Source organism: Pelobates fuscus, chromosome 5 (genome assembly GCF_036172605.1).
Source record: "Pelobates fuscus isolate aPelFus1 chromosome 5, aPelFus1.pri, whole genome shotgun sequence".
Classification (NCBI taxonomy): domain Eukaryota; kingdom Metazoa; phylum Chordata; class Amphibia; order Anura; family Pelobatidae; genus Pelobates; species Pelobates fuscus.
The window spans coordinates 345,951,365-345,976,024 of record NC_086321.1 but is presented as its reverse complement, the minus strand read 5'-3'; the positions used below and the strand labels follow the sequence as shown (position 1 = coordinate 345,976,024).

At 47.0% G+C, this 24,660-nt stretch overlaps 1 protein-coding gene across 4 annotated transcripts in view; it reads left to right on the top strand.

Moving 5' to 3' along the window:
• Positions 1 to 884: 884 nt before the first annotated feature.
• The window catches only part of TNKS (tankyrase), a 215,470-nt gene continuing 191,694 nt past the window's right edge, over positions 885 to 24,660 (top strand). For all 4 annotated transcript variants that reach the window (XM_063455837.1, XM_063455835.1, XM_063455836.1 and 1 more), the window contains exon 1: positions 885 to 1,545. In XM_063455837.1, coding sequence (XP_063311907.1) covers positions 1,005 to 1,545 — 541 coding nt within the window. In that variant the 5' untranslated portion in view covers positions 885 to 1,004. The remainder of the gene's footprint in view (positions 1,546 to 24,660) is intronic.

The following is a 24,660-nucleotide window of genomic DNA, read 5'->3' as shown; positions in this document are numbered from 1 at the left end:
CCCCCCTACAACCCCTATCTCTCCACTAGAGCCATTACCCCCCTACAACCCCTATCCCCCCACTAGAGCCATTACCCCTTTACAACCCCTATCCCTCCACTAGAGCCATTAACCCCCTACAACCCCTATCCCACCACTAGAGCCATTACCCCACCTACACCCCCTACAACCCCTATCCCTCCACTAGAGCCATTAACGCCCTACAACCCCTATCCCCCACTAGAGCCATTACCCCCCTACAACCCCTATCCCCCACTAGAGCCATTACCCCCCTACAACCCCTTTACCCCCACTAGAGCCATTACCCCCCTACAACCCCTATCCCCCACTAGAGCCATTACCCCCCTACAACCCCTATCCCTCCACTAGAGCCATTACCCCCCTACAACCCCTATCCCTCCACTAGAGCCATTACCCTCCTACAACCCCTATCCCCCACTAGAGTCATTACCCCCCCCTACACCCCCACTAGAGCCATTAACCCCCTACAACCCCTATCCCTCCACTAGAGCCATTACCCCCCTACACCCATTACCCCCCATACAGCCCCTATCCCTCCACTACCCTTACTACTTCTTATAGTGTAACAAATACAGCATTTTATTCCTAACACTATAGTGTACTGTAACCCTGAAATGAATGTTGAATTCTCAGTTTAGTGATTAATCCTGTAATAATATGGTCACTATAGTAACTATAATAAAGCACTGAGACACTTGCAGCATGTCGCACCAGACTATACACACTGACCACGCCCACCGATATCTACTCCCAGCAACGCTCGACTCCACCTCTCCCGTAGACACGCCCCCAGTATAAACCCCGCCCTAAGCAAGTCACGAGCATCTCTCGAACTGTTTTTGTTGTTTTTCCTGCGACCAGCCACGCCCCTTCCGCTTGACGTCACAGGCCGCCCCTCGGTTCCCGGTTCCGCTGCCCGCACCGGATCCCCGCTAATGAGTACCGAGTCCGGCGGATAGTCCGGCCAGAGCGGGCACACTGACATGGCGGCGGCGGCAGCGTCACGGCGTCCCCAGCAGCAACCACCACCCGCGGGCCGGGCCTCCTCCCCGCCACCCCCGGCCTCCCCGCCGCTATCCCCGGCCTCCCGGAGAGCCGCCTCCCCCCCGCACAGCCCCCCGGACACCCCGCTGCCCTTCTCCCGGCAAGGCCCGGACTCCCAGCCCGAGGGGGAAGCGGCTCCCCCGCCCGGCTCCGCTCCCAGGCCGCTCTCCCCCCCGCCCGGGGAGGCCGCCGGCTTGCTGTCCCCGGGATCCTCCGCCCTGCCCCCGGCTCCGGCCCCCAGCTCCGGCAGCAGCTCCTCGTCCTCCTCCTCCAGCAACAGCCTGTCCTCCGGGAGCAGCCCCGCCGAGAGCCCGGACCCCGCCGGGGGGCCCCTGAGCGCCGTGAGCGGAGCCTTCCGGGAGCTGTTCGAGGCCTGCAGGAACGGGGACGTGTCCCGGGTGCGGCGGCTGCTGGAGCCAGGGAATGTCAATGCCAAGGATATGGCCGGCAGGAAGTCCACCCCGCTCCACTTCGCAGCAGGTCAGAGCGGGCTGGGGGGCTTTATACTCCATCATAACCGGGTCTGAGGGACCATGGGGGGCTTTATACTCCATCATAACCTGGTCTGAGGGACCATGGGGGGCTTTATACTCCATCATAACCTGGTCTGAGGGACCATGGGGGGCTTTATACTCCATCATAACCTGTCCTGAGGGACCATGGGGGGCTTTATACTCCATCATAACCGGGTCTGAGGGACCATGGGGGGGCTTTATACTCCATCATAACCGGGTCTGAGGGACCATGGGGGGGCTTTATACTCCATCGTAACCGGGTCTGAGCCCTCTGACCATTTATTTATATATATATATATATATATATATATATATATAGTTATATTACATCCTATTAATGTCATATTACATCTGTTATATTACATCCTTTTAATGTCATATTACATCTGTTATATTACATCCTTTTAATGTCATACTGCCTCTTATTATGGGCACTCTCCCCAGCTCCCTTCCTATTATTTTCATTAGCTCTTAGTATGGTCATATTTCTTCTTATTATGGGCACTCTCCCCAGCTCCTTTTCTATTATTGTCATTACCTCCTGTTCTGGGCACTCTCCCCAGTGCCCTTCCTATTATTGTCATAACCTCTTATGTCTTCTCCCAAGCTTTCTGTTATTGATATTCTCCCCATCTCCCTCCCTATTCTCCCTGAGTTATATGTGCCACTTTTCTCTTCTGTACCAAATTTCTTTCCAATGCGACACTCTGTGAGTCTCTTTCCTCCCCATGGCATTCTGATAACCCCTTGGCAATCTGTAATTCCCCCTTTTTTCCCCTTCGAATTCTGTGATACCCTTTTCTTACCCCATGGAATTCTGTGATACCCTCTTCTTTCCCCCCGGCATTCTGTGGTTCTCGTTTCTTTCCCCATGGCATTCTCCCCCCTGGCATTCTGTGGTTCCCTTTTCTTCTCCCCCCCCCTGGCATTCTGTGGTTCCCTTTTCTTCTCCCCCCCCCCTGGCATTCTGTGGTTCCCTTCCCCCCCCCTGGCATTCTGTGGTTCCCTTTTCTTCTCCCCCCCCCTGGCATTCTGTGGTTCCCTCCCCCCCCCCCCCCTGGCATTCTGTGGTTCCCTCCCCCCCCCCCCTGGCATTCTGTGGTTCCCTCCCCCCCCCCCCCCGGCATTCTGTCGTTCCCTTTTCTCCCCCCCTGGCATTCTGTGGTTCCCTTTTCTCCCCCCCCTGGCATTCTGTGGTTCCCTTTTCTCCCCCCCCTGGCATTCTGTGGTTCCCTTTTCTCCCCCCTGGCATTCTGTGGGTCCCTTTTCTCCCCCCCTGGCATTCTGTGGTTCCCTTTTCTCCCCCCTGGCATTCTGTGGTTCCCTTTTCTCCCCCCCTGGCATTCTGTGGTTCCCTTTTCTCCCCCCCTGGCATTCTGTGGTTCCCTTTTCTCCCCCCCCTGGCATTCTGTGGTTCCCTTTTCTCCCCCCCTGGCATTCTGTGGTTCCCTTTTCTCCCCCCCCTGGCATTCTGTGGTTCCCTTTTCTCCCCCCCCTGGCATTCTGTGGTTCCCTTTTCTCCCCCCCTGGCATTCTGTGGTTCCCTTTTCTCCCCCCCTGGCATTCTGTGGTTCCCTTTTCTCCCCCCCTGGCATTCTGTGGTTCCCTTTTCTCCCCCCCTGGCATTCTGTGGTTCCCTTTTCTCCCCCCCTGGCATTCTGTGGTTCCCTTTTCTCCCCCCCTGGCATTCTGTGGTTCCCTTTTCTCCCCCCCTGGCATTCTGTGGTTCCCTTTTCTCCCCCCCTGGCATTCTGTGGTTCCCTTTTCTCCCCCCCTGGCATTCTGTGGTTCCCTTTTCTCCCCCCCTGGCATTCTGTGGTTCCCTTTTCTCCCCCCCTGGCATTCTGTGGTTCCCTTTTCTCCCCCCCTGGCATTCTGTGGTTCCCTTTTCTCCCCCCCTGGCATTCTGTGGTTCCCTTTTCTCCCCCCCTGGCATTCTGTGGTTCCCTTTTCTCCCCCCCTGGCATTCTGTGGTTCCCTTTTCTCCCCCCCTGGCATTCTGTGGTTCCCTTTTCTCCCCCCCTGGCATTCTGTGGTTCCCTTTTCTCCCCCCCTGGCATTCTGTGGTTCCCTTTTCTCCCCCCCTGGCATTCTGTGGTTCCCTTTTCTCCCCCCCTGGCATTCTGTGGTTCCCTTTTCTTCCCCCTGGCATTCTGTGGTTCCCTTTTCTTCCCCCTGGCATTCTGTGGTTCCCTTTTCTTCCCCCTGGCATTCTGTGGTTCCCTTTTCTTCCCCCTGGCATTCTGTGGTTCCATTTTCTTCCCCCTGGTATTCTGTGGTTCCCTTTTCTCCCCCCTGGCATTCTGTGGTTCCCTTTCCCCACCCCACCCCCCCACCCCCCTGGCATTCTGTGGTTCCCTTTTCTTCCCCCTGGCATTCTGTGGTTCCCTTTTCTCCCCCCTGGCATTCTGTGGTTCCCTTTTCTCCCCCCTGGCATTCTGTGGTTCCCTTTTCTCCCCCCTGGCATTCTGTGGTTCCCTTTTCTCCCCCCTGGCATTCTGTGGTTCCCTTTTCTCCCCCTGGCATTCTGTGGTTCCCTTTTCTCCCCCCTGGCATTCTGTGGTTCCCTTTTCTCCCCCCTGGCATTCTGTGGTTCCCTTTTCTCCCCCCTGGCATTCTGTGGTTCCCTTTTCTCCCCCCTGGCATTCTGTGGTTCCCTTTTCTCCCCCCTGGCATTCTGTGGTTCCCTTTTCTCCCCCCTGGCATTCTGTGGTTCCCTTTTCTCCCCCCTGGCATTCTGTGGTTCCCTTTTCTCCCCCCTGGCATTCTGTGGTTCCCTTTTCTCCCCCCTGGCATTCTGTGGTTCCCTTTTCTCCCCCCTGGCATTCTGTGGTTCCCTTTCCCCAACCCCCCACCGCCCTGGCATTCTGTGGTTCCCTTTTCTCCCCCCTGTCATTCTGTGGTTCCCTTTTCTTCCCCCTGGCATTCTGTGGTTCCCTTTTCTTCCCCCTGGCATTCTGTGGTTCCCTTTTCTCCCCCCTGGCATTCTGTGGTTCCCTTTTCTCCCCCCTGGCATTCTGTGGTTCCCTTTTCTCCCCCCTGGCATTCTGTGGTTCCCTTTTCTCCCCCCTGGCATTCTGTGGTTCCCTTTTCTCCCCCCTGGCATTCTGTGGTTCCATTTTCTCCCCCCTGGCATTCTGTGGTTCCCTTTTCTCCCCCCTGGCATTCTGTGGTTCCCTTTTCTCCCCCCTGGCATTCTGTGGTTCCCTTTTCTCCCCCCTGGCATTCTGTGGTTCCCTTTTCTCCCCCCTGGCATTCTGTGGTTCCCTTTTCTCCCCCCTGGCATTCTGTGGTTCCCTTTTCTCCCCCCTGGCATTCTGTGGTTCCCTTTTCTCCCCCCTGGCATTCTGTGGTTCCCTTTTCTCCCCCCTGGCATTCTGTGGTTCCCTTTCCCCAACCCCCCACCGCCCTGGCATTCTGTGGTTCCCTTTTCTCCCCCCTGTCATTCTGTGGTTCCCTTTTCTTCCCCCTGGCATTCTGTGGTTCCCTTTTCTTCCCCCTGGCATTCTGTGGTTCCCTTTTCTCCCCCCTGGCATTCTGTGGTTCCCTTTTCTCCCCCCTGGCATTCTGTGGTTCCCTTTTCTCCCCCCTGGCATTCTGTGGTTCCATTTTCTCCCCCCTGGCATTCTGTGGTTCCCTTTTCTCCCCCCTGGCATTCTGTGGTTCCCTTTTCTCCCCCCTGGCATTCTGTGGTTCCCTTTTCTCCCCCCTGGCATTCTGTGGTTCCCTTTTCTCCCCCCTGGCATTCTGTGGTTCCCTTTTCTCCCCCCTGGCATTCTGTGGTTCCCTTTTCTCCCCCCTGGCATTCTGTGGTTCCCTTTTCTCCCCCCTGGCATTCTGTGGTTCCATTTTCTCCCCCCTGGCATTCTGTGGTTCCCTTTCCCCACCCCCACCCCCCTGGCATTCTGTGGTTCCCTTTTATTCTCCCCCTGGCATTCTGTGGTTCCCTTTTCTTCTCCCCCCCCCTGGCATTCTGTGGTTCCCTCCCCCCCCCCCTGGCATTCTGTGGTTCCCTCCCCCCCCCCCCCTGGCATTCTGTGGTTCCCTCCCCCCCCCCCCCCGGCATTCTGTCGTTCCCTTTTCTCCCCCCCTGGCATTCTGTGGTTCCCTTTTCTCCCCCCCTGGCATTCTGTGGGTCCCTTTTCTCCCCCCCCTGGCATTCTGTGGTTCCCTTTTCTCCCCCCTGGCATTCTGTGGGTCCCTTTTCTCCCCCCCCTGGCATTCTGTGGTTCCCTTTTCTCCCCCCTGGCATTCTGTGGTTCCCTTTTCTCCCCCCCTGGCATTCTGTGGTTCCCTTTTCTCCCCCCCTGGCATTCTGTGGTTCCCTTTTCTCCCCCCCCTGGCATTCTGTGGTTCCCTTTTCTCCCCCCCTGGCATTCTGTGGTTCCCTTTTCTCCCCCCCCTGGCATTCTGTGGTTCCCTTTTCTCCCCCCCCTGGCATTCTGTGGTTCCCTTTTCTCCCCCCCTGGCATTCTGTGGTTCCCTTTTCTCCCCCCCTGGCATTCTGTGGTTCCCTTTTCTCCCCCCCTGGCATTCTGTGGTTCCCTTTTCTCCCCCCCTGGCATTCTGTGGTTCCCTTTTCTCCCCCCCTGGCATTCTGTGGTTCCCTTTTCTCCCCCCCTGGCATTCTGTGGTTCCCTTTTCTCCCCCCCTGGCATTCTGTGGTTCCCTTTTCTCCCCCCCTGGCATTCTGTGGTTCCCTTTTCTCCCCCCCTGGCATTCTGTGGTTCCCTTTTCTCCCCCCCTGGCATTCTGTGGTTCCCTTTTCTCCCCCCCTGGCATTCTGTGGTTCCCTTTTCTCCCCCCCTGGCATTCTGTGGTTCCCTTTTCTCCCCCCCTGGCATTCTGTGGTTCCCTTTTCTCCCCCCCTGGCATTCTGTGGTTCCCTTTTCTTCCCCCTGGCATTCTGTGGTTCCCTTTTCTTCCCCCTGGCATTCTGTGGTTCCCTTTTCTTCCCCCTGGCATTCTGTGGTTCCCTTTTCTTCCCCCTGGCATTCTGTGGTTCCCTTTTCTTCCCCCTGGCATTCTGTGGTTCCATTTTCTTCCCCCTGGTATTCTGTGGTTCCCTTTTCTCCCCCCTGGCATTCTGTGGTTCCCTTTCCCCACCCCACCCCCCCACCCCCCTGGCATTCTGTGGTTCCCTTTTCTTCCCCCTGGCATTCTGTGGTTCCCTTTTCTCCCCCCTGGCATTCTGTGGTTCCCTTTTCTCCCCCCTGGCATTCTGTGGTTCCCTTTTCTCCCCCCTGGCATTCTGTGGTTCCCTTTTCTCCCCCCTGGCATTCTGTGGTTCCCTTTTCTCCCCCCTGGCATTCTGTGGTTCCCTTTTCTCCCCCTGGCATTCTGTGGTTCCCTTTTCTCCCCCCTGGCATTCTGTGGTTCCATTTTCTCCCCCCTGGCATTCTGTGGTTCCCTTTTCTCCCCCCTGGCATTCTGTGGTTCCCTTTTCTCCCCCCTGGCATTCTGTGGTTCCCTTTTCTCCCCCCTGGCATTCTGTGGTTCCCTTTTCTCCCCCCTGGCATTCTGTGGTTCCATTTTCTCCCCCCTGGCATTCTGTGGTTCCCTTTCCCCACCCCCACCCCCCTGGCATTCTGTGGTTCCCTTTTATTCTCCCCCTGGCATTCTGTGGTTCCCTTTTCTTCTCCCCCCCCCTGGCATTCTGTGGTTCCCTCCCCCCCCCCCTGGCATTCTGTGGTTCCCTCCCCCCCCCCCCCTGGCATTCTGTGGTTCCCTCCCCCCCCCCCCCCGGCATTCTGTCGTTCCCTTTTCTCCCCCCCTGGCATTCTGTGGTTCCCTTTTCTCCCCCCCTGGCATTCTGTGGTTCCCTTTTCTCCCCCCCCTGGCATTCTGTGGTTCCCTTTTCTCCCCCCTGGCATTCTGTGGGTCCCTTTTCTCCCCCCCCTGGCATTCTGTGGTTCCCTTTTCTCCCCCCTGGCATTCTGTGGTTCCCTTTTCTCCCCCCCTGGCATTCTGTGGTTCCCTTTTCTCCCCCCCTGGCATTCTGTGGTTCCCTTTTCTCCCCCCCCTGGCATTCTGTGGTTCCCTTTTCTCCCCCCCTGGCATTCTGTGGTTCCCTTTTCTCCCCCCCCTGGCATTCTGTGGTTCCCTTTTCTCCCCCCCCTGGCATTCTGTGGTTCCCTTTTCTCCCCCCCTGGCATTCTGTGGTTCCCTTTTCTCCCCCCCTGGCATTCTGTGGTTCCCTTTTCTCCCCCCCTGGCATTCTGTGGTTCCCTTTTCTCCCCCCCTGGCATTCTGTGGTTCCCTTTTCTCCCCCCCTGGCATTCTGTGGTTCCCTTTTCTCCCCCCCTGGCATTCTGTGGTTCCCTTTTCTCCCCCCCTGGCATTCTGTGGTTCCCTTTTCTCCCCCCCTGGCATTCTGTGGTTCCCTTTTCTCCCCCCCTGGCATTCTGTGGTTCCCTTTTCTCCCCCCCTGGCATTCTGTGGTTCCCTTTTCTCCCCCCCTGGCATTCTGTGGTTCCCTTTTCTCCCCCCCTGGCATTCTGTGGTTCCCCTTTCTCCCCCCCTGGCATTCTGTGGTTCCCTTTTCTTCCCCCTGGCATTCTGTGGTTCCCTTTTCTTCCCCCTGGCATTCTGTGGTTCCCTTTTCTTCCCCCTGGCATTCTGTGGTTCCCTTTTCTTCCCCCTGGCATTCTGTGGTTCCCTTTTCTTCCCCCTGGCATTCTGTGGTTCCCTTTTCTTCCCCCTGGCATTCTGTGGTTCCATTTTCTTCCCCCTGGTATTCTGTGGTTCCCTTTTCTCCCCCCTGGCATTCTGTGGTTCCCTTTCCCCACCCCACCCCCCCACCCCCCTGGCATTCTGTGGTTCCCTTTTCTTCCCCCTGGCATTCTGTGGTTCCCTTTTCTCCCCCCTGGCATTCTGTGGTTCCCTTTTCTCCCCCCTGGCATTCTGTGGTTCCCTTTTCTCCCCCCTGGCATTCTGTGGTTCCCTTTTCTCCCCCCTGGCATTCTGTGGTTCCCTTTTCTCCCCCTGGCATTCTGTGGTTCCCTTTTCTCCCCCCTGGCATTCTGTGGTTCCATTTTCTCCCCCCTGGCATTCTGTGGTTCCATTTTCTCCCCCCTGGCATTCTGTGGTTCCCTTTTCTCCCCCCTGGCATTCTGTGGTTCCCTTTTCTCCCCCCTGGCATTCTGTGGTTCCCTTTTCTCCCCCCTGGCATTCTGTGGTTCCCTTTTCTCCCCCCTGGCATTCTGTGGTTCCCTTTTCTCCCCCCTGGCATTCTGTGGTTCCCTTTCCCCAACCCCCCACCGCCCTGGCATTCTGTGGTTCCCTTTTCTCCCCCCTGTCATTCTGTGGTTCCCTTTTCTTCCCCCTGGCATTCTGTGGTTCCCTTTTCTTCCCCCTGGCATTCTGTGGTTCCCTTTTCTCCCCCCTGGCATTCTGTGGTTCCCTTTTCTCCCCCCTGGCATTCTGTGGTTCCCTTTTCTCCCCCCTGGCATTCTGTGGTTCCCTTTTCTCCCCCTGGCATTCTGTGGTTCCCTTTTCTCCCCCCTGGCATTCTGTGGTTCCATTTTCTCCCCCCTGGCATTCTGTGGTTCCATTTTCTCCCCCCTGGCATTCTGTGGTTCCCTTTTCTCCCCCCTGGCATTCTGTGGTTCCCTTTTCTCCCCCCTGGCATTCTGTGGTTCCCTTTTCTCCCCCCTGGCATTCTGTGGTTCCCTTTTCTCCCCCCTGGCATTCTGTGGTTCCCTTTTCTCCCCCCTGGCATTCTGTGGTTCCCTTTTCTCCCCCCTGGCATTCTGTGGTTCCCTTTTCTCCCCCCTGGCATTCTGTGGTTCCCTTTTCTCCCCCCTGGCATTCTGTGGTTCCCTTTTCTCCCCCCTGGCATTCTGTGGTTCCCTTTTCTCCCCCCTGGCATTCTGTGGTTCCCTTTCCCCAACCCCCCACCGCCCTGGCATTCTGTGGTTCCCTTTTCTCCCCCCTGTCATTCTGTGGTTCCCTTTTCTTCCCCCTGGCATTCTGTGGTTCCCTTTTCTTCCCCCTGGCATTCTGTGGTTCCCTTTTCTCCCCCCTGGCATTCTGTGGTTCCCTTTTCTCCCCCCTGGCATTCTGTGGTTCCCTTTTCTCCCCCCTGGCATTCTGTGGTTCCATTTTCTCCCCCCTGGCATTCTGTGGTTCCCTTTTCTCCCCCCTGGCATTCTGTGGTTCCCTTTTCTCCCCCCTGGCATTCTGTGGTTCCCTTTTCTCCCCCCTGGCATTCTGTGGTTCCCTTTTCTCCCCCCTGGCATTCTGTGGTTCCCTTTTCTCCCCCCTGGCATTCTGTGGTTCCCTTTTCTCCCCCCTGGCATTCTGTGGTTCCATTTTCTCCCCCCTGGCATTCTGTGGTTCCCTTTCCCCACCCCCACCCCCCTGGCATTCTGTGGTTCCCTTTTATTCTCCCCCTGGCATTCTGTGGTTCCCTTTTCTTCTCCCCCCCTGGCATTCTGTGGTTCCCTTTTCTTCTCCCCCCCCTGGCATTCTGTGGTTCCTTTTTCTTCTCCTCCCCCCTGGCATTCTGTGGTTCCTTTTTCTTCTCCCCCCCCTGGCATTCTGTGGTTCCATTTTCTTCTCCCCCCCTGGCATTCTGTGGTTCCATTTCCTTCTCTCCCCCCCTGGCATTCTGTGGTTCCATTTCCTTCTCCCCCCCCCTGGCATTCTGTGGTTCCATTTTCTCCCCCCTGGCATTCGGTGGTTCCATTTTATCCCCCTGGCATTCTGTGGTTCCCTTTCCCCACCCCCACCCCCTGGCATTCTGTGGTTCCCTTTTATTCTCCCCCTGGCATTCTGTGGTTCCCTTTTCTTCTCCCCCCCTGGCATTCTGTGGTTCCCTTTTCTTCTCCCCCCTGGCATTCTGTGGTTCCTTTTTCTTCTCCTCCCCCCTGGCATTCTGTGGTTCCTTTTTCTTCTCCCCCCCCCCCCCTGGCATTCTGTGGTTCCATTTTCTTCTCCCCCCCCTGGCATTCTGTGGTTCCATTTTCTTCTCCCCCCCCTGGCATTCTGTGGTTCCATTTTCTTCTCCCCCCCCCCCGGCATTCTGTGGTTCCCTTTTCTTCTCCCTCCTGGCATTCTGTGGTTCCCTTTTCTCCTCCCTCCTGGCATTCTGTGGTTCCATTTTCTTCTCCCCCCTGGCAATCTGTGGTTCCCTTTTCTTCTCCCCCCTTGGCAATCTGTGGTTCCCTTTTCTTCTCCCCCCCCCCGGCATTCTGTGGTTCCCTTTTCTCCCCCCCCCCCCTGGCATTCAGTGGTTCCCTTTTTTCAACCCATCTGTATTTCTATTGGAATTCTATTCAGCTCATTTGTTGCCCCACCTTTGGCAAAAAAAAGACACACCTGTCACTCTGCTTTCTGCCCAACTTTGCCACCCTACATTTTCTCATGTCCCTTTGCTTTTTTGCACTTCTGTCACCTTTGTGACCATTTTGCATGCTCACATTGACAATCTGCATATCCACTTTGTCATTCTCTCTGTTCTTCTGGTCTCCATCATATGACTGCTCCTGTCTTTACCCGGTCTGCTTGTTTTCTCATGTACATTTTTGATTCTAAATAGGGTAGTTTGTTAAACTCCAACACAGTTGGCTTAAAAAAAACGTTCAAGTCAGAGTATCCTCATTTACCCTTGTATATACTTTGTGATGCATGCCCTGTAACCTCCAAAGCTGATCCAGTATGACTGTAGTAGTGGCTTTTTCACTGTGTGCCTAATCTTGATGAGCATGAAATTGGAGTGTTTTAATTGGAATACAATAAAACAAAACAAGCTAAAGTTTAAATATATTTGAAACAAGTTATTATATTCAAAATACAAAAATATTCAGGATGTGCATGTATGGTATTATTAATAAAGTCTATTCTATAAACCAGTTCTTGTATATTGCTTCTGAAGAATTAAACATGTCTAAAGATGATGTATTAGTGATAGATGAATGTGGTTAAATGTAATGCATTAACATGATTTGAAAAGGTTTACTGGGTGGACATGGTGTATAATAATTTTTTTTGGGTGGGGGGGAGGGGGTTACTATGCTCTTCTGATAGTATACTTATTCTCTCATTGATACGCAATGATCATTGATATCCAGCGCAAATGCGAAACCGGAGTTGGAGTTGGTATTTTGGGGGTCATGTTTAGACCCCTAAAGCAATAAAATCCTGTAGTAGATTTTAAAATGAAAAAAAGAGTTTTGTGCTATTGTGGAAACAAAGTTGCCAGCATTACAAAGAGGCACCACTACACTTCTATTTTTCCTGTTCTGTCACGTCAGGTGAAATGGATTCTTGGTAGCAGAGAATGTTTTCATGTTGCGTTGCTATCTTCGGAAATGTAGCCCAAACTTCTTGAACATGTATTGTAATGGGTCTTGATGTGCTTTTGTGGTTTCCTGCTAAGTTGGGAATTGATTTTCACATGCCAGAAAAGGCGAATTAGATCCATCTCTCCAGTTTATCAGTTTTAGTTAATTATTTTGCAATTCTGGTTTAGTGAATAACCCCAATTAACATTCTGTGAATTGGTGTCGTTCACTATTTAACTTTCTGATATAATTTTGATGCTTTTCTATATGGAGTGTGGGAGCTCCAAGACTATGCAAAAACTTTTTGTCTGGTTTAACCCCTTAAGGACCAAACTTCTGGAATAAAAGGGAATCATGACATGTCACACATGTCGTGTGTCCTTAAGGGGTTAAAACATTTGAAAACCTAACATTTCATGCAAACGCCAAGTACATTAAAATTGGTCACTACATGCTAAAGGTGACTGAAGTATTCTTTTAAAGAGGAACTGTAATTTAAATGTAGTATTGTATAAAACATTTAAAAACTCTAATAACTTTTTTTTTTTTTTACTCCCCCTTTCCCAATTTGGTGCTTCATTTTCTTTTAAATGTGTATGAAAGAAACACTCTAAACACCATAACCACTACAGCCTACTGTAGTGGTTGTGGTGCTCTGGTGCTCTTCCGCTGTAAGAAATCAATGCACCCAGGGAAGAAACCGATACATTGTCAATAGGATAGAAATCTGATATCTACGTATAGAATATACAGTGATAAGAGGGAAAAAGACCATATAAAATGAAGCTCTAACACTGGAAGAATAATAAAAACAAAATAGAGTACTGAGTACTATAAAATAGTATAGTAGCAGGTGTCCAGGAGCTAATTAAAAGAATAAGTGGTATCAATTAATAAAAGTAATGTGTTTTGCAGTTAATAAATATGATAGAAACATATCTGCAATGTCTAGTGTTGAAGATAACTATGGCATGGGTGTCCTAAACTCTGGAAAATGAAAACATCCCAGGGTAAATATCACCTCTTGCCAATTGATAGACTTCCAAATAGAGTGAAAGATACAGTAGTCAAATGTTAAAAATATGCCTCAAATAACAGACTACTAATATGCAAGTGCACTACTTGCTATAATCAAGCAAAACCAGTACCAAACACTGGTTGCTGTATGCAATATAAAAATATCGCCAAAAAACAACAGAGTATAATATCAAATTTATTCCAAATAATTTAAAAATAAAATTAAAATTGAGTCCATAAATATAATACCAGTCTATCAAAGGTATATAATGCAAAGTAACCTTGTTCTCAGGCAAGGATGGATGTAGATGATACTTGCGATGTTAACATCCAGATTCTGATCGCCGGTGAGGACGGCGTGCGTGCCACAGTGCGTTCCACCTCGAGCCTCACTTCGGGGGAACAGCGCTGCTGGTCAGAAGATGTTGCTGGGATGCCTGAGATCTATGTGATGCATACGATCTTTCCACTGATACCTTGACTGGCTGTGACTCAGTAGATTCGCTGTATACTGTCTGACGCGTTTCGTAGGGAACAGCCCTACTTCTTCAGAGACGTGTTGAATGACATCCATATGGGAATGTTTACCCCTCAGTTATTCAGTTAACTCATTGATGCTCATACCAAATTGATCACATCAAGTGGGAACATCTTTAGTGATATAGCATTGACGAATTGATACAAACTGGTACCTTACAGATTAACATAATAAAATGATTTACAGAAAGTTGATACATGAAGATAATATATGAAATTAATACAATAAAAGACTTAATGTAAAAAACTTTCTAAAACTTTTGAAGTAAAATATAAACTTTAAACAATATCTGATTCTTGTCATTATTTCAAGACACTGTCACTTATTAATACGACAAATATTCAAATTTATTCAAGAATTATTTTCCATGTATATGAATAATGGTTCTCGGTTTATGGTCCTCTCATCGAAATATCATCAGAGAAGCATGCTGTTATTTCATCTTAACTTCGTATGATCTCTAACTCCATTACAATTCATTATTTAATTCATTCTGCGGACTTAGTTATATGACAAATCTATTACTGAAAAATCTAAATAGACAGTTATTTTTTAAAAATTGTTATTTTGATTCTTAAACCATAGTTATGCAATCCCCTTGTCCATAATTGGCACATACCGTATAAGCCGACCCGAATATAAGCCGAGGCCCCTAATTTTTCCCAAAAAAACTGGGAAAACTTATTGACTCGAGTATAAGACTAGGGTGGGAAATGCAGCAGCTACTGGTAAATTTCTAAATAAAATTAGATCCTAAAAAAAATATATTAATTGAATATTTATTTACAGTGTGTGTATAATGAGTGCAGCGTGTGCGTATGAGTGCAGTGTGTGTGTGTGTATGAGTGCAGTGTGTGCAGGGCCGGTGCAAGGATATTTGCCCCCCCCCCCATATGTCCTGACCTCCCCTCCTCCTCCCTCAGTGGTCCTTACCTCCCCACCCCCGTGTTCCTTCACCCCCCTCCCCCAGTGGTCCTTACCCTCCCCTCCCCTAGTGGTCCTTACTTCCCCCTCCCCTCCCCTAGTGGTCCTTACTTCCCCCTCCCCTCCCCTAGTGGTCCTTATCCCCCCTCCCTCCCATAGTGGTCCTTATCCCCCCCTCCCTCCCATAGTGGTCCTTATCCCCCTCCCTCCCATAGTGGTCCTTATCCCCCCTCCCTCCCATAGTGGTCCTTATCCCCCCTCCCTCCCATAGTGGTCCTTTTCTCCCCCCCCCTCCCTCCCATAGTGGTCCTTATCCCCCTCCCTCCCATAGTGGTCCTTATCCCCCTCCCTCCCATAGTGGTCCTTATCCCCCCCCTCCCTCCCATAGTGGTCCTTTTCTCCCCCCCTCCCTCCCATAGTGGTCCTTATCCCACCCCCTCCCTCCGATAGTGGTCCTTATACCCCCCTCCCTCCCATAGTGGTCCTTATCCCACCCCCTCCCTCCGATAGTGGTCCTTATCCCCCCCCCCTCCCATAGTGGTCCTTATCCCCTCCCTCCCATAGCGGTCCTTATACCCCCCTCCCTCCCATAGTGGTCCTTATCCCACCCCCTCCCTCCCATAGTGGTCCTTATCCCCCCCTCCCTCCCATAGCGGTCCTTATACCCCCCTCCCTCCCATAGTGGTCCTTATACCCCCCTCCCTCCCATAGTGGTCCTTATACCCCCCTCCCTCCCATAGTGGTCCTTATCCCACCCCCTCCCTCCCATAGTGGTCCTTATCCCCCCCTCCCTCCCATAGCGGTCCTTATACCCCCCTCCCTCCCATAGCGGTCCTTATACCCCCCTCCCTCCCATAGCGGTCCTTATCCCACCCCCTCCCTCCCATAGCGGTCCTTATACCCCCCTCCCTCCCATAGTGGTCCTTATCCCACCCCCTCCCTCCCATAGTGGTCCTTATACCCCCCCCCCTCCCACAGTGGTCCTTAGACCCCCTTTTTTTTATTATTATTTTTTTTATTATTATTATTATTATTATTATTTATTATTATTTCTTATTTTATTTACATTTGTATTTATTTTTCGTCCCCCCTCCCTGCTTGATACATGGCAGGGAGGGGGGCTCTCCTTCCCTGGTGGTCCAGTGGCAGTTCAGTGGGGGGGAGAGGGGGGCTGGCAGAGCTGTAACTTACCTGTTCTGCAGCTCCTGTCAGCTTCCTCCTTCTCTGCGCCGTCCGTGCAGCTCCTTCTATCAGCTCACACTGTAAGTCTCGCGAGAGCCGCGGCTCTCGCGAGATTTACACTGGGAGCTGACCGAGGTGCTGAACGGACGGCGCGGAGGAGGAGGAGAGAGCTGACAGGAGCTGCAGAACAGGTAAGTTACAGCTCTGCCAGCCCCCTTCTCCCCCCAGTCTGTTTTATGGCAATGCAAATTGTCATAATACAGACTCTGACTCGAGTATAAGCTGAGTTGGGGTTTTTCAGCCCAAAAAATGGGCTGAAAAACTCGGCTTATACTCGAGTATATACGGTAATTATAGTACGAGAGATACAAATATAAATTGTATAATTAAAACGAAAAACGTACGGACTGTATCCAATTTTCTGAAACAAAACAGAGGTGTTAGTTAACCGTTTACTTGATGAAACATAATAAAAACATTTCAGACATTACCACTAACGTGTCATTATATAGTACTATGCTGGATCAGCACGAATTGTGTCTCCAAAATTATCTTATCGCTATTAGTGTGGAATACTGGTGTCTAATAGATCAAATATAGTTAATGATTAAATAAGTGAATGGATGCCCAACATATAGATAAAACAAAATAATAAAATCTAGGCATATACTGTTAAGATGAAAAGTGAGTACATTAAACACTACAAATTAAAAATAAAAAAATTAAGTTACAAATGAAGAAAATATGAATTCCATTAAAAACAAATTGTCTCCATAAATAAAGAAAATAAAGAAATAGATAAAAATAAAAAAGAAACCGCAATCTGCCTAAAATGCTGGAAAAGTAGAGATAGCAGTAATATGGAAAATAGGGATATAGGTGATGTAAAACTGCCTTTTTTCGTTAGAGATGGAGGTATCTAAAATAAATGGCAGATAACTATATAAGATAAAATCCGTTCCAGGATAGGGGGGGGGGTGTATAAAAAAGGATAAAAAGAATCATAATGTTAAAAATATATAGTTGTCTACATATGTCTAAAGAACTCAAAAACTTAAAAACTAAAAGAAGACTTAATCTTAAAAAGAGGCAAGGAAAAACAGGAATGCTATAAAACTGCATGTAACTCAAAATTGACATTTAGGCCATTGGGGACTAGGGTGTTAAGAGAAAATATCCATTTAGCTTCAGTTTGGTCAAGATTTGTATCTATACTTCCTCCCCTCCAATGCACGTTCACTTTCTCTATAGATAAAAAGGTTAATCCTGTTGGATTAGCTCCATGTATGTCTTTGAAATGTTTTGAAAGATTATGGGTCATCAGGCCTTTTCTAATGTTGCGGATGTGTTCTGCAATTCGGATTCTCAGGGGTCTTTTGGTTTGTCCAACATACTGTTTCTGACATGGACATGTGATGAGGTATATCACTCTAATCTTGTATTCTTTTGAATCATGATGTGATGTGAATTTGGTGTAGGTTGTTTCTGCTGTAGGATTATTCCTGCAACCTACACACTTTAGACATCTTGAGAAGCCCCTTATGTTCCTTTGTTCTCCTCTAACATTTTCAGTTTTAATGGTGGGAGCTAACATTAACTTTAAATTTGGTGCTCTCGTAAAACTGATCTGTGGTTTTTCTTCAATAATTTGTGTTAAAGTTGGATCACTTCTCAATATCCCCCAATGCTTTCTGAGTATTTTCTGTATGGTCTGTGACTGATTGCCATATTTGGTAATGAATGCCGGAGTATTGTTTAATGGTTGTGTTGGCCTGGTTTTCTTCCGTAAAGTGTCTTCTCTAGGTATGGTAAGGGTTTTCTCCAGAGCTTCTTCTGGGAGTGTTGCAAGGTATCCTTTCTGAATAAACCTCTTCTTCATCTTCTCCATCTGTTCTCTGCATGTTTCAGATTTGGAACAGTTGCGTATAATTCTTCTAAATTGATTTTGAGGTATATTCTTCAACCATATAGCTCTATGATGGCTATTGAAGGGGATGAAGCTATTGCAATCCACATTCTTTTTGAAGGTCTTTGTGTGCAATACATCTATCTATCTTGTCTAAAAATTCGATTTTCTCTTTAGATTGTGCAAAAGTAAAATTAAGATGATACGGATTGTTATTCAGGTAGATTTTGAATTCCTCTAGAGATTCCTGGTTGCCTTTCCATATATAAAAAAAGTCATCAATATATCTCCGCCACAGGAACAGTTTTGCGCCAAATGGGCAGTGGTCCCAAATAAACTCCTCTTCCCACTTGCCCATTAAAAGATTAGCGTAACTTGGCGCAAAACGTGTTCCCATGGCGATGCCTTCTGTTTATAGATAAAAGTGACCCTCTGAATAAAAATAGTTGTGCGTTAAGATGAATGCAATACATTAAACTAAAAAATCTATTTGGTCATTTTTTTTAAAACCTAGTACACTGCCAAGGAGTATTGAATAGCTTCACAACCCTGCAGATGCTCGATGACAGTGTACAGTGAGGTCACATCCGCTGTGACTAAAAACATATCATCTTCCCATTTAAAATCTGACAGCTGATTGAGAAGTTGAGTGGAGTCTTTGAGATATGATTTGAGACACACAACTAGACCTTGTAGATAATGATCGACATATTCCAACAGGTTGGCTATAAGGGACCCAATACCTGAGATGATTGGTCTTCCAGGTGGTTTCTGTAGTTTTTTATGTATTTTGGGTAGGTGATAGAACACCGGTACCCTTGGGAATCTCACATCCATATATTTAAATTCTCTTTCATTTATAATTCCCCTTTCTTTACCATATTCTAGTAGTCTTCTCAATCTTTCCATAAATTGTGAAGTTGGGTCCTTTTCTAATATCTGATAGGTGGAAGTGTCTCCTAGTAATCTTAGATTCTCTTCAATGTAGTCTTTAGTATCAAGGACAACTACCCCACCTCCCTTGTCCGCTGGCTTGATAGTGATGTCCTCTGAATCCATGAGTTCTCTTAACGACTTCCTTTCTTTTTTATTCAGATTATCCCTTGTAATTTTCTTGGTTAACTTGGTTCTAAAATCTTTTTCTACCATTCTCTCAAATGTCTTGATAGAATAATTTTTAACATACTGAGGATAAAACGTGGATCTGGAATGTAGTTCGGTATGTATATACTCCTGTTCTCCTTCTTGTGTTATGAAGTCCTTATCCATAAAGAATTTCTTAACACATACCTTCCGTATAAACTTGTGTAAATTGATAAAAGCATTAAAATTAGAGTTCTTTGAAGTCGGTGCAAATTTCAAACCTTTACGTAAGAGTGATATTCCGTCTATATTTAAAGTTCTGCTAGATTAAAAATATTTATTTCTTCCTTTTCTGTGTCAATTGTTCTTCTGCTTCTTCTATTCCTTCCTCTATATCTCTTAGCGTTCTTTTTCTTCGTACTTCTGGTGACTTGAAATCTTCCATTGAAAATTTCTTTGGGGGGTATTCTCCCCCTTTTCTCTAAAAAATCATTCCTTTGGGAGGTTTCAATGGGTGCATTGGAGATCGATAAAGGCTGTCTGTCCTGGGATTGCACCCCTTGTGTATTCTATAGATTTAGTAGTAGGATTGGTTCCAGCAGGGGACTGGTGTTGGTGATTCATATTACGTGATGATTCCGGAACATTTATTCTTCCAGTCTGTGGAATTGACCTGTTTTGATGTCATATTCCGTATTATTCTGTATGTTTCTTTGGTGGTAACTGTTATATGTATTTTTCAAACCTTCTGTGATGTAACCTTCTTTCTTGATGGTAGGTATAATCCGTCCTCCTCTGAGTGTTTCTCTGATGATGTCTGTCATTCATGTTCTCATACTTTCTTCGGTATACCGATCCGTTGTGTGTGTGGTACTGTGGATACATTCTCGCAGGGGATTGGTGAGAGACAAGAGCATCTCTATATGATTTTATATTGTTGTGGTCGCACTTTTGATCTACCACTGTCATGTACAGGGGACTGGTAGCGTCGCTGGTATCTTCAATGCTATATCACTAAAGATGTTCCCACTTAATGTGATCAATTTGGTATGAGCATCAATGAGTTAACTGAATAACTGAGGGGTATTTAAACATTCCCATATGGATGTCATTCAACACGACTCTGAGGAAGTAGGGCTGTTCCCTACGAAACGCGTCAGACAGTATACAGCGAATCTGAGTCACAGCCAGTCAAGGTATCAGCGGAAAGATCGTATGCATCACATAGATCTCAGGCATCCCAGCAACATCTTCTGACCAGCAGCGCTGTTCCCCCGAAGTGAGGCTCGAGGTGGAACGCACTGTGGCACGCACGCCGTCCTCACCGGCGATCAGAATCTGGATGTTAACATCGCAAGTATCATCTACATCCATCCTTGCCTGAGAACAAGGTTACTTTGCATTATATACCTTTGATAGACTGGTATTATATTTATGGACTCAATTTTAATTTTATTTTTAAATTATTTGGAATAAATTTGATATTATACTCTGTTGTTTTTTGGCGATATTTTTATATTGCATACAGCAACCAGTGTTTGGTACTGGTTTTGCTTGATTATAGCAAGTAGTGCACTTGCATATTAGTAGTCTGTTATTTGAGGCATATTTTTAACATTTGACTACTGTATCTTTCACTCTATTTGGAAGTCTATCAATTGGCAAGAGGTGATATTTACCCTGGGATGTTTTCATTTTCCAGAGTTTAGGACACCCATGCCATAGTTATCTTCAACACTAGACATTGCAGATATGTTTCTATCATATTTATTAACTGCAAAACACATTACTTTTATTAATTGATACCACTTATTCTTTTAATTAGCTCCTGGACACCTGCTACTATACTACTTTATAGTACTCAGTACTTGATACATTGTCAAACTGTTTTTTTTTGTTTTTTTTTGGTGTCAATCTTTATTTTTGCAGTGCTTTGGTTAACAGACATGCTTGTGTTGCCAGAACAGCAGGCACAAGCTAGTAAAAAGTAAACAGTGATATGGCATGCAATAACAGCACAGTTTTTGTTTTGATTTTATAGTAGTAGAATAACACAGGCTTTTTAGTTATGTAAACGATAAATTAGCAGATAAGGGTTCGTAGCAGATTATGCTAGCTAACACTACAATGTTTCATGAATAATAGCAGGATTAATAAAACAGTAAGATTTATAGACATGTTACTTAGGGTTCCATAATATGTTTGGCATACAGGCTGCGTGAAGTATGTCTAGGGTAACTTATGTCTTGGCTTATGTCTTGGCACATGTCTTGCTCTGTCCATGGCCGAGTGGATCAGTAGAAACATAGAATCATAGAAAGTGACGGCAGAGAAGAACCATTCTGTCCATCTAGTCTGCCCAAATGGCTGTCGACCGGCGGCCATCTTGGCGGGCCCCTGTTGTTGCAGCATGGCGCTAATGTCCCTAGTGTTGGTGGGTGCCAGCACTGTGGGTTTCTGTAACCTGCATCCCATTTGTGGGGACCTTTGCGAGGTCTCAGCCTGAGTGGGGTTCCCCCCGTTCTCCGTGAAAGCTATATGGGTCGCTACCCGATGCGGTATGGGGAAGGTAGGCCCCTACCTTGTTGCTCCGCAGTTTTGTGTCCGGGTCAAATAAAAAGGGCATCGATCAGGAGATTGAAGTGTCCAGTAGCAGTCTGGCAACTTCTCATCTGGCACGAATGCGTGATCTCTGAGATTCTGTGCAGTGTTGCAGGAGCTCTGCAGTAGGGCGTCTGCTCCGTTCTGCTGTCAAGCTCCAAGCTTAGGATCCTTTAACCTTTCCTTGTAAGTTTTATCCTGCAATCCATGAACCACTTTAGTATCCCTTCTCTGACCTCTCTCTAAAGTATCAATATCCTTCTGGAGATACGGTCTCCAGTACTGCGTACAATACTCCAAGTGAGGTCTCACCAGTGTTCTGTACAATGGCATGAGCACTTCCCTCTTTCTACTGCTAATACCTCTCCCTATACAACCAAGAAATTCCTCGATCACTCTAATCTTATCCACCCTAGACATTCAATCCCTAATCATTGGCATTGCTGTCTGACTCTAAAAATGTGTGAGCCAAGTGTGGTAGCACTATTTCCTCATATCTTGCGTGTAGGATAGAGGTGAGGTACAGAATGTATACTTCCGAAGGAAAAATCCATTGGACATTAGTTAGAGCAGTTAGGACCCGGTGTCTCTCCTTCCATAAGGGTTGAATGAGTGGGCATGACCACCACATTTTGGACAAAGAGCCCAACTGCTCTGCACATCTCCAGCACTCTGGGTCGCAGTTTGATATTGTGGTAGCTCATTTCTCCGGAGTTTTATACCAGTGGGAAATAATTTTGTATACAGATTCCTGGTACGAATTGAAGATTTACCATTTAACAATAGGTCGCTGTCTATTGTTCTGTGGTTAGGTTTGTCCCAGATCTCTCTCCCAATATTTGATGAAATATGGGAACTGTTGCCCCTCTGTTTGGGAAATCAGGATTCTGTACAGTAGGGAGATAGTATGTGTGCCAGAGGAGTTGGTTGACTCAGATCTATGTATATTTTTGGTGAATTGTACAAGCTGGTTGTATCTGAACCCAAGTAGTTGACCTCGGCAGTGCGGAGTGTTGAGTTCTGCCAGAGGAAGGTAAGATACCATTAACATCGATATCTTTGAGGCAACATGGGGAAAATAACCCCACAAAGGCAGTGCTGACCGTTGTTCGAAGCCTAACCGTAGCGCTCTATTTCATAAAAACAGCTTGAGAAAAGTATGTTTATCAAGCCATTTTGTGAATGCGGAGCTACTGGCTTAGAGCTTCAGCAGCGCCCCTGTGTGAGGCTTTCTGTTTTAAGAATCTTTAAACAGCAGAAGGAAAGGGACAGAACTAAACGGTGCTGGAGAGAAGACTTTTGGGTTAAATCCCTAAAGATAAGTCAGCGCCAGGGATCTCCTGACACCAATTATGATGGTGTTATGGTGCCCAGAGATTCCCTTTGAGATGTAGGGATTTTGATACTTTAAATGTCCTTTACATGGTTTTTAGACCTCGCAAAACTATATCTGCGAAATATAGGGATACGGAAACTAAACTAAAAAGTCCTGAGAAGTTTATTATTGAAATTATTCTTATATTGTAGCACATCTGACAAAAATTAGGACAATTGTGGCAGCAGTAGGAATACCAGCTATGTGCATTTGAAAAAAGGGAGAGGGGGGCGATTCTGGAACACATGGGCAACTTTGTTAGGCGCATTTGCTCATTAGCACAAATAGCTGCACAGCATGTGGCCGTAACTCTATATTTAAGGCATACAGACATGGTCAAGAGGTGTAGTATTTTAATTTACGGTAAGCTATTTAACTCTTGCTGCTTAGACTTGTGCTGAGGATTTAAGTATAGTTTTGGTGTTTTTCTTCTGAGATTAGTTTAACATTCTAAAATCTTAATATATAGGATTATTTCACTCTATGCCACAGTAGATAGAAGTATTTTAAACATGAACATCAATTATTTTTTTTTCACAAAATTTAAAAAATACGATCTGCAAACTTCTCATGCTATGCTTTAAAAAATATTTAAATATTTTATTGATATTTATCACTACACAAATTTCCATAAATATAGCAGAAAGACCAAATTAAAAACAAATGTATAAAATACGTATTCGTATTATTTTATTATACAAAATATCTTCTACATTGCCTATCTGCAGTATACATGTTTTCAGCTATAGAAGACCATGGCATCCACACAACTTCTTTTAGATGAAATGGTCTGATCTGGGTGCGTATAGTGTCCCTTAAACACAGAAGTGCCTTTAGGGGCTGTCGGGAAGGCAGCCTCTTTAATTCTGCAATCATAACATCGCTGCATCTACTCAACGGCAATGTTTTAGGTTGTAGGGTTAAAAAATAAAGGGATGCTGCACCCACACATCTTTATTGAAATGAAGTGGTCTGGGGTGCCTTTTCGTGGTCTTTTAAATCCGTGTCATTAGCATATAGGTGATACTGAAATTCATAGGAAGTGATTAGACTGCCAAGAAAGGTAGAAGGGAACCCACCTACTATTGAATCTACAATCCAAATATTATCGCCATTTATGTAGCGCCAACAGATTCCGTGGCGCTATACAATATCATGAGGGGGGTTTAACTATAAATAGGACAATTACAAGAAAACTTACAGGAACGGTGGGTTGAAGAGAGGACCCTGCTCAAATGAGCTTACAGTCTAAATATGTCTTCATATGTTCTTCAGCTGTATGCATTTATGTATGCCTAAATTAGTGCTATTTAAAAAAATATATATATATTTTTTATTTTAAATGTGGACATTTTTGTATATGTTTCATTTCTTTTAGTTGCTTAAAATAAATGCCATTTCTCCAGAGAAAGTTTGTGAAAGTAGTAAAGTTGATAGCTTGAAGACATTAGTCTTGATGCTCCATAATATTTATGGCTTTGCCAGTGAGTTAGCTGAAATTCTCTAAGCACATTGTCCTTGATCACACTAGATAAAGGAGGTTGACAAGAACACAGTTCAACAATGCAAACTTGTCTTTGTCTCCCTTGCTGTCAATGATTGTGCAAGTTGGCAAGAATTTAGATCCTGTTATGACCTTGAAGTGAAATATATACTTAAAACGCTGCACCTCAGGAGTGGAAATATCTTTTAATAAAAGTTCTCTATAAATATTTTATAAAGTAGAAGAAAACTCAAATGTTTGCCTACGTTATTATTTACTGCTGAAATTTAACAAAACCCCTAAAAAAAAAAAAAAAAAAAAAAAAAAAAATCTCAGCAGATATTACAGATGCCAGTGATCGCACACATTTCAGGGACCATGCTTTCAGTCAGAATGAACAATTTGAGGAGGCCTTGACAAGATTTTATTGTCACAGTTTGATTACATCATGTTATGCATGAAAGATACCATGTGTATCGATCGACGTGCTGTTCTGAAATACCACTGTTGACTTTTTGGTTATCACTATTATTTGAATTTCTTGTAAATTTTCAGGAGAAAATAGATTTTAATAGACAGTCCAAGTGCTTGGAGTTTTTTTTTTATTTCCTCTTATCTCCTCAAATCCGACCATGTCCATTTATATGGTGTTTCCTGGGGCAAGAGTATGGAGGGAGAAATATAC